This window comes from Salvelinus namaycush, chromosome 6 (assembly GCF_016432855.1).
Source record: "Salvelinus namaycush isolate Seneca chromosome 6, SaNama_1.0, whole genome shotgun sequence".
Lineage (NCBI taxonomy): Eukaryota > Metazoa > Chordata > Actinopteri > Salmoniformes > Salmonidae > Salvelinus > Salvelinus namaycush.
Genome location: NC_052312.1, coordinates 7,705,919 through 7,720,257, shown reverse-complemented (window position 1 = coordinate 7,720,257; position 14,339 = coordinate 7,705,919). Strand labels below are relative to the sequence as shown.

General features: G+C 45.1%; 1 protein-coding gene and 1 long non-coding RNA gene across 2 annotated transcripts; one reads left to right on the top strand and one right to left on the bottom strand.

Moving 5' to 3' along the window:
* Positions 1-550: 550 nt before the first annotated feature.
* On the bottom strand, positions 551-4,629 carry LOC120049578 (zinc finger protein 16-like). The gene is made up of 3 exons (XM_038995865.1): positions 3,807-4,629; positions 3,340-3,558; positions 551-3,099 (listed from the first exon to the last, which is right to left on the bottom strand). The coding sequence occupies exons 1-3, from the start codon at positions 4,552-4,554 to the stop codon at positions 2,384-2,386; spliced, it is 1,683 nt and encodes a 560-aa protein (XP_038851793.1). The 5' UTR covers positions 4,555-4,629; the 3' UTR covers positions 551-2,383.
* LOC120049579 lies at positions 3,804-5,985 on the top strand. The gene is made up of 3 exons (XR_005477120.1): positions 3,804-4,118; positions 5,562-5,648; positions 5,936-5,985. It is a non-coding gene; the product is annotated as an uncharacterized LOC120049579 (long non-coding RNA).
* Positions 5,986-14,339: the final 8,354 nt, after the last annotated feature.

The window sequence follows — 14,339 nt, the reverse complement described above, 5'->3', positions numbered from 1 at the left end:
TTCTGGTGCTTTTATAGCCGCCGAAGCATCACCCAGGTGGGTGTTACACTTTGACAGTGGATGATCCAGCCTAGCTACTTACAGAGGAGACGACATGCCTCTTGCTCTCTCTCCCCTCAGAGGACCTGATCCCTAGCACCATGCCTCAGGACTACCTGGGCTGACGACTCCTGGCTGTTCCCGTCCCTAGTCCACCTAGTCGTGCTGCTGATCCAGTTTCAACTGTTGACGAAATCACCAGACGTGCTACCTTGTCCCGACCTGCTGTTTTGACTCCCTCTCTCGCACCTGCTGTCTCGACCTCTGAATGATTGGCTATGAAAAGCCAACTGGCATTTACTCCCGAGGTGCTGACCTGTTGCACCCTCTATAACCACTGTGATTATTATTCGACCCTGCTGGTCATCTATGAACGATTGAACATCTTGAAGAACGATCTTGTCTTAATGGCCATGTACTCTTATAATCTCCAACCGGCACAGCCAGAAGAGCCTGGTTCCTCTCTAGGTTCCTGACTTTGTAGGGAGTTTTTCCTAGCCACCTGCTTCTAAATCTGCATTGCTTGCTGTTAGGGGTTGTAGGCTGGGTTTCTGTATAAGCACTTTGTGACATTTGCTGATGTAAAAAGGGGCTTTATAAATACATTTGAGTGATCGATGAAGAGCTCTGGGCTTGTCTACCAGTATCTGACTGACGTTTCTCCCTCTCTGATGAAGAGCTCTGGGCCTTTCTACCAGTATCTGACTGACGTTTCTCCCTGACTCTCTGATGAAGAGCTCTGGGCTTGTCTACCAGTATCTGACTGACGTTTCTCCCTGACTCTCTGATGAAGAGCTCTGGGCCTGTCTACCAGTATCTGACTGATGATTCTCCTTGACTCTCTGATGAAGAGCTCTGGGCCTGTCTACCAGTATCTGACTGACGTTTCTCCCTCTCTGATGAAGAGCTCTGGGCCTGTCTACCAGTATCTGACTGATGATTCTCCCTGACTCTCTGATGAAGAGCTCTGGGCCTGTCTACCAGTATCTGACTGACGTTTCTCCCTCTCTGATGAAGAGCTCTGGGCCTGTCTACCAGTATCTGACTGATGATTCTCCCTGACTCTCTGATGAAGAGCTCTGGGCCTGTCTACCAGTATCGGACTGATGATTCTCCCTGACTCTCTGATGAAGAGCTCTGGGCCTGTCTACCAGTATCGGACTGACGTTTCTCCCTCTCTGATGAAGAGCTCTGGGCCTGTCTACCAGTATCTGACTGATGATTCTCCCTCTCTGATGAAGAGCTCTGGGCCTGTCTACCAGTATCTGACTGACGTGTCTCCCTCTCTGATGAAGAGCTCTGGGCCTGTCTACCAGTATCTGACTGACGTTTCTCCCTCTCTGATGAAGAGCTCTGGGCCTGTCTACCAGTATCGGACTGACGTTTCTCCCTCTCTGATGAAGAGCTCTGGGCCTGTCTACCAGTATCGGACTGATGATTCTCCCTGACTCTCTGATGAAGAGCTCTGGGCCTGTCTACCAGTATCTGACTTATGATTCTCCCTGACTCTCTGATGAAGAGCTCTGGGCCTGTCTACCAGTATCTGACTGACGTTTCTCCCTCTCTGATGAAGAGCTCTGGGCCTGTCTACCAGTATCTGACTGATGATTCTCCCTGACTCTCTGATGAAGAGCTCTGGGCCTGTCTACCAGTATCTGACTGACGTTTCTCCCTCTCTGATGAAGAGCTCTGGGCCTGTCTACCAGTATCTGACTGATGATTCTCCCTGACTCTCTGATGAAGAGCTCTGGGCCTGTCTACCAGTATCTGACTGACGTTTCTCCCTCTCTGATGAAGTGCTCCAGGCCTGTCTACCAGTATCTGACTGACGTTTCTCCCTGACTCTCTGATGAAGTGCTCCAGGCCTGTCTACCGGTGACGTTTCTCTCTGCCTGTCTGTATCATCGACACTACTGCTACCGGTTGCCTTTCTGAACTGCCTAGACATCTGAAGCTGTGGAAGATCAAACAGGAACTGCCAGATCCCTACATTTGTTTTTGTTTTCAAAGCAACTTGAAGATTCTTGTTTGTAATGAAAAGCGCTATATAAATTAAAAGTATTATTATTATTAGATGAGTGATTACTTCAAGGAAGGGAGCCGAAGAGGGAATTATGTGTTTTGTACTATTTGAACGAGGCCATGGCTTTCATCAGGATGCCCTTTGACCTCTTCTTCATCATGGCACAGTCTCCCTCCCTTTTAAGTCCATATGAGGCTTGTCTTTAGACTCAGACAATGTTCCTGCCTCAGTTAACAGCATATCAATAGGCTCCTGTGATGGCTAGGCTAGACTTAGCAGTTAGCCAGTCTAGCTTCAAGGTAAAGGCGTAGATTGTCACTGTCACTGTGTGGGGGTGCAGCGGTGGCTCTTGTAGGTGCCCAGGTGGCGGAAGCTCCTCCCACACTGCTGGCAGCAGTAGGGCGTGGCACCACTGTGAATCCTCTGGTGGGTGTACAGGTTACCCAGCTCCTTGAAGCGGCGCCCACACTGCTGGCACGCGTAGGGACTCTCCCCCGTATGCACCCGCTGGTGTCTCTTTAAGCCGGAGAGCACCGGGAAGCCCTTCCCACACTGGGGGCAGGGGAAGGGGCTCTGGCCTCCGTTGTGCCCCAGCCGGTGACTCTTCAATCGGGCAGCGTGCCGGAACTTCTCCCCACACTCTGGGCATATGAAGGGCTTCTCCCCCGTGTGAATGCGCTGGTGCTGCCGCAGGTTGCCCAGGTAGTTGAAATGGCGGCCGCAATCTCCACACTCGTAACCCCCTTCCACTTTCTTCTCCCTCGTCCCTCCTCCTCCCCCGCCTCCTCCTCCTCTTGCTAGGCCCATCCCCCTAGCTCCAGCCGGAATGCTCCCTCCTTCAAGCCCCGCCAACCCCCGTTTGGAGTCACTGCTACCCTCTCCCAGAGTGAGGGGAGCAACGGAGGTGGACTGCAGGGCGCTGTGGGTGCCGGTGGTGTCGCCGTGTATCAGTTTGAGGTGCTCCTCTAGGAACAAGGAGTCGGGGCAGAAGGTTCCACACAGTGGGCAGAGGTATGTGTGGGAGGTAAACTGCTGACCTGTGAACAGAGTAGACACATGTAATGATTATGGTTATTGCACTCTGTCCTCTAGGTCGCCAGCGTGCAATAGGAACATGCAGCCAAAGACAATAAGGATCGGTCAGAAGGCTGCACAGCATAACTACATCATCAAAACGCACCGCACAAAGAAAGACGATGATGAGAGAGCAAAAATTAACGATGTATAGGATGCAAATGTTTACGTGTGTCAACTAGGACATCTATCTCCTCTCTCACCCGGTTCTAGTCGATCCACATGGGCCTCCAAAGAACTGTCCCCCTCCCCTCCTGGAGAGCCCTGGGGGTGCAGGGGAAAGTTGGGGCTGTTTGTGTCATGGGAGAGTGGGGCTGGGGGATGCTCCAATCCATCATTCCTTTCTTCTTTTGACTCGTCACCCTCTTCATCATCTTCCTCATCTGGTGTTTTGGCACTCTCCGATTTAGGCTCCCTCATACCTCAGAAAACAAACATATGGTTTGTGTTTAATCACGCCCATTTATAGAAAAGTACAGAGGTTATATAGAGCCTGTACATAGAAACACAGACACATGCAATGTGGCAGGACTGGATAACATCAGCATATAAATTCCAAAGTTCACCCCTACTCCATTGCCAATGTTAATATTAGCAGTGATTGATTGGTACAGTGGGTGATTGATAAGGTTAGTGATTAATTGGTGCAGTGAATTATTGATGAGGTTACCTTTCAAATCCGACGTGTACTCCACCCCAGTCATCCACTCATAGTCGTGGATCCGCTTGCTTCCTGACGGTAGCGACATGTCAAATATGTCATCCGTGGCCGAGTCCGATTCCCCGTCCCCATGCCCCGCGTCAGGGATGACACTGTCCGACCACAGGTGGTTGAGGGAGTGCGGCTGGGGGTCGTGGCGGCTGTCCCTGTCGCTACCAGACGAAGGATTGCTCGGGTCACTGTCCGTTTCAGCACCCCGTGAATTCTTATCTTTCATCAGATAGTCGCAAATGGCATTGATGTTTTCTTTCTTCACGCCAGGTATGGCTGGTTTGGCTTTCTTGTGGTCGTTGTTGTTGTGTTTGCTGCCTGAATGGAAGTCTGCTTTCCTGAATACAGATGAAACCTCGGTGGTCATTCCTCCAGGATACGGGTCCCTACCGTCTATTTGCACCTCTAGTCTCGTTTTTAAGACTTCGATTTCGTCCGTTTTCTCCCGAAGCTCCATTTTCAGAACCCGTATCCTGACGCTGACCATTTTCCTGATTTCGGACAACGCCGTCTCGAGCACCACTGTTATGTTTCTCCCAAGGTGTTCGGTGATGTCGCTCACCGAGCAGAGTAGCTCCTCGTCGGGCTCGAATTCCAATACATCTTCATCGGGTCGCGCTGCAGACACCGGCGTGTCCATGAATGCGTTTTGAGGGTCGGGAGAAAGGCTTGTTTCGGTAAACCGGTGGTTTCTTTTGCGGCTCATATCTTTGGAAGCTCTAGCTAACAGGCTAGCTACTGTGTTCTGAAGATGCTGAAAGACATCCAGCAATGCGCCACAGAGTAGAGTTTCAAGCGCAGATTTCCGTGCAAACGGGTGGTGGATTTGAGAAGTAGCGCCACCCTCCATACACTCCACGAACTACCATGCTTTAGGCCTTGATCACACCGACAGTACAATTGCGCAAAATGGTACGCAGCATCATCTGGATTTGTGTGCAACCATTTCTGTCAAGCAATGCAGACATACAGTTTGATGCATACGTTCGATAAATCCAACGTATGCACCACACTGCAACTGTTGCTGCAACACAATGCTGCAAGGCAAAGGCAGCTTCTGGTGTACCACAATGCAACAATACTGTTGGTGTGATCGAGGCGTTAGTCTTTTGTTGTTGTATTTTCTTCGAGCCTGCTGCAGGGGTCAGAATTGACCAAATAGCCACACAATGTTGAATTGAATCCATTAGTCTTTCACAGCCGCTCTAAATTCTACGACTTAATACTAGACTAGTCCTTCCTGTCAGAAACGTTATTTAGGTTAATCTACCACATAATTATATTATGTAACTGTCCATGCCATAAAAGGGAGAGTGGAGGCATATAGGTCATTCTATATCAGGTGGTCTTTGCCAGAGTACCCCACCCCCCTGCCCCAATACCACTCTGAACTAGCCACCAAGCAAAGGTGAGGAGAGGTCTAATACATACACATACATCGCCTGGTGGTTGGCTAAAGGCCTACACAGTTTAAACGAGATAGGTTTATGGTACTGATGCAGTTGGAAGTTGTCACTTTATCAAACTCTCAGATGTGTTCTACAGTGCAATGAGTGAGTGCACACTGAAAAGCAATATGAAATGCAATATGCTCATTAAGATACAGTTATTGACAGATCAGGTTTATATTTGCATATGCCTGCTGAGTTTGAGTTGCACTTTTAAAAGCTGTCCATCTGTTTACGCCTATTAATGAAGTCATGAATTTCACAGGTTGGCCAACGCGCAAGGTAATGAGTTAGCCTCTCCTCCTCCATTCTGGTGACATCGAACAGTTGGTGTGTGCTTCTCTAATGCCAGGTAAAAAGCGGGAATAGATACTGTATATAAAACCTACTCATATGTTAACTTGTTAAGTATCTCTTACTCAAGTGTTTATGTTTTTCACTTCAGCACCGTCGGCGAACACCAGGGATAGGTCACCGAAATTACATATTGTTTTCCTTACCCTAGAAACAGTCTGACTGTCACGCCCTGATCTGTTTCACCTGTCTTTGTGATTGTATCCACCCCCCTCCAGGTGTCACTCATCTTCCCCATTATCCCCTGTGTATTTATACCTGTGTTTTCTGTTTGTCTGTTGCCAGTTTGTATTGTTTGTTCAAGCCTACCAGTGGTTTGTGTCTCAGCTCCTGCTTTGTCCAGTTTCTCGTCCTCCTGGTTTTTGACCTCAGCCTGACCTGAGCCTGCCTGCTGTCCTGTATCTTGGCCTCTATTCTGGATTATTGACCCCTGTCTGCCTTAACCTGTCGTTTGTTGTTACACTTGTTGTTACAATAAACATTGTTACTTCACACAGTCTGCACTTGGGTCTTACCTTGGTACCTGATACTGACAAGATACGACAGCAATTCATGCTTTGGTTTTGTTTACCTGGCCACTGTCTCCAAACCAGTATGTTACTTTGTAATTTGGGTGAACTATCCCTTTAAGGATAAGAAGTGACTAACAGATATTTTGGAGCTTTTGGGATAGCAGGGGGTTAAGAATTTAAATATCATGCTGAATGACAAATCAGTGTGATTAGATTTAATTTGCTGAAGTGTCTCGTTAAGGTTTGACTGATACTCTGTGGTTATAGATTGCATCCTAAACAGCGTAGTGAGAAATGCAATGTATTGATCCAATCACATAAGTGACACTTTAGAACCTACAATAGCCTACATGTGATTGATCCATTGATAATGTAACAGAAATTAATCCAAATGGTTTTCCTCAGGGCATCTGTGGGTGGAGATGTGCCATTGAAAGGATGACACATAATTGATGTTAATTGCATCACTTTGTTTTAGCCAATAAGATCTAAAGAAGATATTGTGACTCATATCCTGGTTGTAGTTACATTCTGGAAGCACAGCACTCATCTGGAAAACTATATCTTTGAGAGAGGGTTTGTAATACCGGAATCAATCCTCTACATATCAAATAGATCAGTGCTTTCAACTCATGAATCAAAGTATGCTTACATAAAGCTGACCTTGGAGTTTTTGAGTTGAAATATTCAGTGAGATATTACTGTAGGGCTCTCAATTTAACATATTGAGTGACTAATGCACATAGCCACAGTCGGCGAGAGAGAGCAACAGAGTGAGAGAGAGGGAGAGAAAGCGACAGAGAGAGAGAGAGAGAGTGTGTGTGTCCAGGGGTGATTCTGATTTGACGCCGTTCTGTGACAGGAACAACCACACACGTCCTCTGTCAAAGTCAGACCCACTGTGAAAGGAGAGAGAAGGTGACTCTGTCCACTGTGAGTGACAGGCCAGTCTGCTCCTGTCCTGTGACATTCTCCCTGAGAGGACAGTTTTACACCCAGCTAGCCACTGTAAGTGTGACACACAATCCTAACGTCAACCAATGATGGTGGATAAATTAAGATATTTCACTCAGGCTGTTTACCATTGAAAAGAAATGGTCAGTTCCTGTCTGCTTAACGGGGTGGATCTCTTATAGACACCAATGTGATGGCAGCTGGGTCTGAACCAGAAACAAAACATACGGACACATTCCTCACACACACTGGAAAGGAAGCGTCACATGATCAGGGGTGGTACAGTTACCATCAAGTGACTGGTACACTCTAAGAAAAAAGGGTTCCAAAAGGGTTCTTCAGCTGTCCCCATAGGATAACCCTTTTTGGTTCCAGGGAGAACCTTTTTTGGTTCCACGTAGAACCCTTTCTTGTTCCACGTAGAACCCTCTGTGGAAAGAGGAGAAGAGCTACTAGCTGATAAATCATTAGGAAAAAGGTGAGAAAAAAAAGTACATTTATAATTTACAACCACTGTCTTGGCATCTCAAGCCATTATAAATAATAACACTGTACAAAAGATACATTATGTGTTGAATCCATTTGGGACAATGACAAATGAGGAGAAAGCACACAGTCCCGTGTAGCTTAGTTGGTAGAGCATGGTGCTTGCAATGCCAAGGTTGTGGGTTCACTTCCCATGGGGGACCAGTATTAAAATGTATGCACTCACTACTGTAAGTTGCTAGGTGTAAGAGGTTCTGTTAAATTATGTAAATGTATGACGTCCTGTATGTGCTGACGTTCCATAAAATGGCTGTTTGTTACATTTAGACCTACTGTGTACCAGCATGTGTTGAAAGGTGGTGCCGTTTATAAAGACAACCTAGTCATGTTACAAAAGCCTGTGGTAAATCTTACCCTACTGCATACGTTCAAGTGCTGCTGTTATGGACAGCACATAACTCAACATGAAGAGGGAAAAAATACACAAGTCAGACAAATAATTGCTGGACTTGGTTAATTTATCATTTATATGCACATTGTTAAAATGAGAAAGGTGCATCAAGTGCTCAGTGCATTAGTAGCAGGGTTAATGCAGTGTACCACACGGTTATTCATTTGTTCGTCATAAGTTCATTGATGGGGGACTGCTCTGCTCCCTCAGTCACACTGTGTTCCTCTGTCCGAGGCTACGAGGAGAGAGGCACACATCAGACAGTAGTGTCAGTTCCACTCCAATTGAAACGTTTTACTGTGAGATAATGGCAGGTAAACACACTGGCTGTGAGATAATGGCAGGTAGCCATAGCGATGTGGAATCAAGTCTTGTGGAATCAAGAAGTCTTAATGGTTTGGTATTTCAGATCATCACTGACTTGTACGTTTCCACACTTCTGAAGAGAGTTGGTGCAGTCTCTCTAGTTGCTGTTACAATGTTCCCTGCAATGACATAGTATTCAAGCAGAACATTAAGTGTTTCTACCTGGTATGAACCAATTGTTATAGTATTGCTTGAACAAATACAAACCATTTCTGTTTCTATTTCCAGAATACATTTTCCTCATGAAAGTGGTGAGATAGTTACACTTTATTACCATATACCATATATGACCCAACTCCTCTCCATCCAAAACATATGATGAATAGCACACTGTTGTTCCATCCAGGCTGTGTTGTTGTGAGGGGTGTTTTTCCTGTGTCGAGAGTCTGGGAACCGCCTGGTAACCTGTGTTGTGATGGAAAACGTGGAAGTGATGCGCTGTGTACTTCCTCTCTAATGGAAGGGGTTGTATCTCTCTCTGCTGTGTGTGTGTGTGTGTGTGTGTGTGTGTGTGTAACTCTCAGTGAGCCTACCAGATTACAGATAATACTTTGTCCTGTTAAGCATTTTGAATCACCATCTCTCACTAATAGCATGCAAAGCACTGGAAAAATACAACTCTCAATACAACTGTTGATTGATGGCTCACGTCATGATGGGCAGAAATACATGTTGAAAGATGGGGACCAAATTGTAATGTTCTCTCCCTTTCCTCTCTTAAATCTCAGCACACTTGACAAAATATGTTTTGCTTTCTTCCCCTCCGCTCTATCGCTCTCTCATAGATGGGCCACATCTGTATCACTGATCAAAGGTCAAAGGGCATCCACCTCATGACGTTAATCAGTGAGGCTTATCCCATTCCTTTTTCATTAGATTCCATTCAGCCATTTTCTATACTCTAGCATTGGGCTATGTAACTATTTGTACAGAATTAATGTTGCTATAAGTCTAATTCATTCAGACAGCAGGTCAGTAGTGACTCTACAGAGGTTACAGGTGATTCTACCCACTGGCAATGGGCATTAGGTAAATATTCTCCACTTTCAAGCCCCCACTTCCAAGTGTCCACAAAACCAGACCCACTTCAGTCACATTCAAATCAGATGACTCGTCAATGACGTTTGTATTGGAATCCACAAGTGCAAAAGCGAACACACACACACACACACACACACACACACACACACACACACACACACACACACACACACACACACACACACACACACACACACACACACACACACACACACACACACACACACACACACACACACACACACACACACACACACACAGTGACACACACACACCCTCTCTATCCTCTCCTCTCTATCCCCAGGCCCATCGAGGTTCTTCTGGCTGAGAGGGCACCTCAGTGTGACGCTCACTGACAGGTGAACTGAGTCATTCCAACCAACCACTATGTAAAAAATAGACCCTGTCTCTCTCTGCCCAGATATATGACATGGAGGTCCTGTGATGAATATTTAGATTCTATAGGGGATGGGTACCGTCCAATGGACGACATACAGTATGTTAGCTAATGGTTTTCTGCTCAAGTCTCACAGCATTTCAGTGAATCAGAGCTGAGAGGTGTCCGTCTAGTCAATTCATTGGCTCTGATATACTGTATCTCTCATGAATACAGAGACATCTCACTTTCAGGTTAACAAGGTTTATGTCTTCCGTTCTCTGGTTTCTTTTATATATTTAACCTTTATTTAACTCGGCAAGTCATTTAATAACAAATTCTTATTTACAATGATGGCCTACCACGGCCTAACCCTAATGACACTGGGCCAATTGTGTACTTCCCTATGGGACTCCCAATCATGGCCGGTTGTGATACAGCCTGAAATCGAGCCAGGGTCTGTAGTGACGCTTCTAGCACTGAGACACAGTGCCTTATACCGCTGCACCACTCAGGAGCCACTCTTCTCTTCCTGCTTCCTAGAATATTAGATAATCCTCTTTCAATTATCTCTCCTGTCCCTTTACAACATCAGACCCCGCCCACTGGGCCAATAATCCAATCAGGTTCTGCCCATAGGTCCTAATGCACCACAGAGGGGATTAAGTAGAAGTTGCCTCTAACCACTGATACAGAATCAGATAATGTGGTTAAGGTTAGGATTCGGGTTAGGGTATGCTGATCCTAGATCTGTGGTAAAGCTGGGGTACCACCCTCCTACTTGTCCCTGATGGCATGAGTAGCAAAACAGAGTTGGGACTGGACATTGCATACTCCTCCACATCAACAGTAATGCGATGGCCATAGAAGTACCATAACTCAGAAAGAAAACATTCAGCGTTACCATGGCAGTTCGCATTACGCCCAGTCGTGACCTTCCACGATCCCACCTCTGTGATTCGATCATATTCGCATGGGTATAATAGCCCCAAATGTAATTCTGACATAGTGCTGTAATGAGCACATCAATCTGGACAACGTCCAGCCAGCACAGTAGGGAGTAGCTACAGATGTAGGATCTTCATTTGAGCCAGTTTGCTACATCAGGAAAATAATCCTGCAGGAACAAGAAATGTGAATTTTTATGTGGATTATAAATAATTCACATTTTTGTATGGGTTGATATCTTTTCGTAAGGGAAAATCAAGTCTGAAATTTCACAATGGAAATTACAAACTTCAGAAACGTTTTAAACCTAAAATACACTAAACTTTTTACATTTCCTGCATTTCGAATTAAGAGCGTACATCTGTAGCAGCTTTGGAATTGGATATTAGGGATGGGGAGGACATACACCAAATATACAAAACTCAGCGATGCAATCTCCATAGACAAACATTGGCAGTAGAATGGCCTTTACTGACGGGGTCAGTGACTTTCAACATGGCACCGTCATTGGATGACACATTTGGTGGAGGAGGAATAATGGTCTGGGGCTGTTTTTCATGGTTCGGGCTAGGCCCCTTAGTTCCCCTTAGTGAAGGGAAATCTTAACTCTACAACATACAATGGCATTCAACGATTGTGTGCTTCCAAATTTGAGGCAACAGTTTGGGGAAGGCCCTTTCCTGTTTCATCATGACAATGCCCCTGCGCACAAAGCGAGGGTATCAGAGATGCTGTAGCCTATCACCCTCAGCTCCTGTACAACACACATAACCTATATATCCATCTGTCTCCATTACCGGTGATAGGAGAAGAGTCATCTCTCCCTCTCCTCTATGTTTGGGTGGAGGTTGGTCGTCCTGTCCCAGACTATAGGGTTAGGCTACCACCCCTCCCCCTGTCTCTGACACTTTCACAGAGGTGATGGAGAGAGGGGCTTATCAATGGGTGGATTTACATGAATAAAATGTGTCTAGTGAGATCTAGTTCTCTTCAACATCAGATTTGAATTGTTTATGTTTACACTAGCCTTGGATGTGGTGTGGTCAAAGCCATACATATACAGTACCGGTCAAAAGTTTGGGGACACCTACTCATTCAAGGGTTTTTCTTTATTTGTACTATTTTCTACATTGTAGAATAATAGTGAACATATCAAAACTATGAAATAACACATATGGAATCATGTTGTAAAAAAAAAAGTGTTAAATGAATCAAAATATATTTTAGATTCTTCAAAGTAGCGACCCTTTGCCTTGATGACAGCTTTGCACACTCTTGGCATTCTCTCAACCAGTCTTGAAGGAGTTCCCACATATGCTGAGCACTTGTTGGCTGCTTTTCCTTCACTCTGCGGTCCAACTCATTCCAAACCATCTCATTTCGGTTGAGGTTGTGTCATTGTGAAAGCCAGGTCATCTGATGCAGCACTCCATCACTCTCCTTCTTGGTCAAAAAGCCCTTACACAGCCTGGAGGTGTGTTGGGTCATTGTCCTGTTGAAAAACAAATGATAGTCCCACTAAGCGCAAACCAGATAGGATGGTGTATCGCTGCAGAATGCTGTGGTAGCCATGTTGGTTAAGTGTCTCTTGAATTATAAATAAGTCACAGACAGTGTCACCAGCAAAGCACCCTCACACCATCACACCTCCTTCTCCATGCTTCACAATAAACCACACATGCGGAGATAATCCGTTTACCTACTCTGCGTTTCACAAAGACACGGCGGTTGGAACCAAAAATCTCACATTTGGACTCATTAGACCAAAGGACAGATTTCCATTGGTCTAATGTCCATTCCTCGTGTTTATTGGTCCAAGCAAGTCTCTTCTTCTTATTGGTGTCCTTCAGTAGTGGTTTCTTTGCTGCAATTCGACCATGAAGGCCTGATTCACACAGTCTCCTCTGAACAGTTGATGTTGAGATGTGTCTGTTACTTGAACTCTGTGAAGCATTTATTTGGGCTGCAATGTCTGAGGCTGGTTACTCTAATGAACTTATCCTCTGCAGCAGAGGTAACTCTGGGTCTTCCTTTGCTGTGGCGGTCCTCATGAGAGACAGTTTCATCATAGCGCTTGAAGGTTTTTGCAACTGCACTTGAAAAAATGTTCCGCATTGACTGACCTTCATGCCATAAAGTAATAATGGACTGTTATTTCTCTTTGCTTATTTGAGTTTTACTTGCCATAATATGGACTTGGTATTTTACCAAATAGGGCTATCTTCTGTATTTACATTTACATTTACATTTAAGTCATTTAGCAGACGCTCTTATCCAGAGCGACTTACAAGTTGGTGCATTCACCTTATGATATCCAGTGGAACAACCACTTTACAATAGTGCATCTAACTCTTTTAAGGGGGGGGGGGGGGGGTTAGAAGGATTACTTTATCCTATCCTAGGTATTCCTTAAAGAGGTGGTGTTTCAGCTGTATGTCACCCCTACCTTGTCACAACACAACTGATTGGCTCAAACGCATTAAGAAGGAAAGAAATTCCACAAATGAACTTTTAACAAGGCACACCTGTTAATTGAAATGCATTCCAGGTGACTACCTCATGGAGCTGGTTGAGAGAATGCCAACAGTATGCAAAGCTGTCATCAAGGCAAAGGGTGGCTCTTTAAAGGATATAAAATCGAAAATATATTTTGATTTGTTTAACAGTTTTTTGTTAACTACATGATTCCATATGTGTTATTTCATAGTTGTGATGTTTTCACTATTATTCTACAATGCAGAAAATAGTAAAAATAAAGAAAAACCCTGGAATGAGTAGGTGTGTCCAAACCTTTGACTGGTACTGTATATATCTGCTTCACTGCGTTCGTAACCAAGTGGGAAGGGGGAATTTACCACATACGACTAGGAAAAATCCCCTTGAATGGCCTTCAAACTGGTAATTACTAGTGGGACACTCGTCTATCATCCCAGAGCTCCGACTACTCCCACCTATTAAGGAAATGACCTAGATAACAGCATTTTTGGCAGTTAAATGTAACAACAAAACATTATTTATCAAAATCAATCTATTCCTTTTTTTAAACTCTATCATTTGTTTACAAGCATGATAGCTGTACATTTAGTTTATGGTTATCGCAGCTTGTTGGCTGTTAGCCAGTGGAGGCTGCTGAGAGGACGGCCAATAATAACGGCGCAAATGGAATGGCATCAAACACATGGAAACCATGTTGTTGATACCTTTCCACTTATTCCGCTCTCCAGCCATTACCACGTGCCGTCCTCCCCAATTAAGGTGCCACCAACCTCCTGTGCTATTAGCCAATTGGGGTTTCTCAATGAGTTCAAAGCATGTGCATGCATCCAACTGGTTATGAATGCAGCCAAAGAGTGTCTATTATATTGACAAGATAATCGAGTGACCGCTCTAAGAATGGAAATACATGTCCTCAAAGATTGAAAGCAGGTGGGAGGAAGCGAGATCAGGTGGGGCCATTCTAGCCAATGAAAGGGCAGATACGAGTGTGAACAACAGGCACAACACCGATAGTCTTTTTTGTTGTTGTTGCTGAAATGCCACGTGCGGCCATTTATA

Excerpts from the sequence above, each read along its gene's own strand:
- LOC120049578 (XM_038995865.1), bottom strand. The coding sequence starts at position 4,554 with ATGAGCCGCAAAAGAAACCACCGGTTTACCGAAACAAGCCTTTCTCCC. Across the intron at positions 3,559-3,806 it reads GTACACGTCGGATTTGAAAG|GTATGAGGGAGCCTAAATCG; the intron begins GTAACCTCATCA and ends TTGTTTTCTGAG. Across the intron at positions 3,100-3,339 it reads TGTGGATCGACTAGAACCGG|GTCAGCAGTTTACCTCCCAC; the intron begins GTGAGAGAGGAG and ends CTCTGTTCACAG.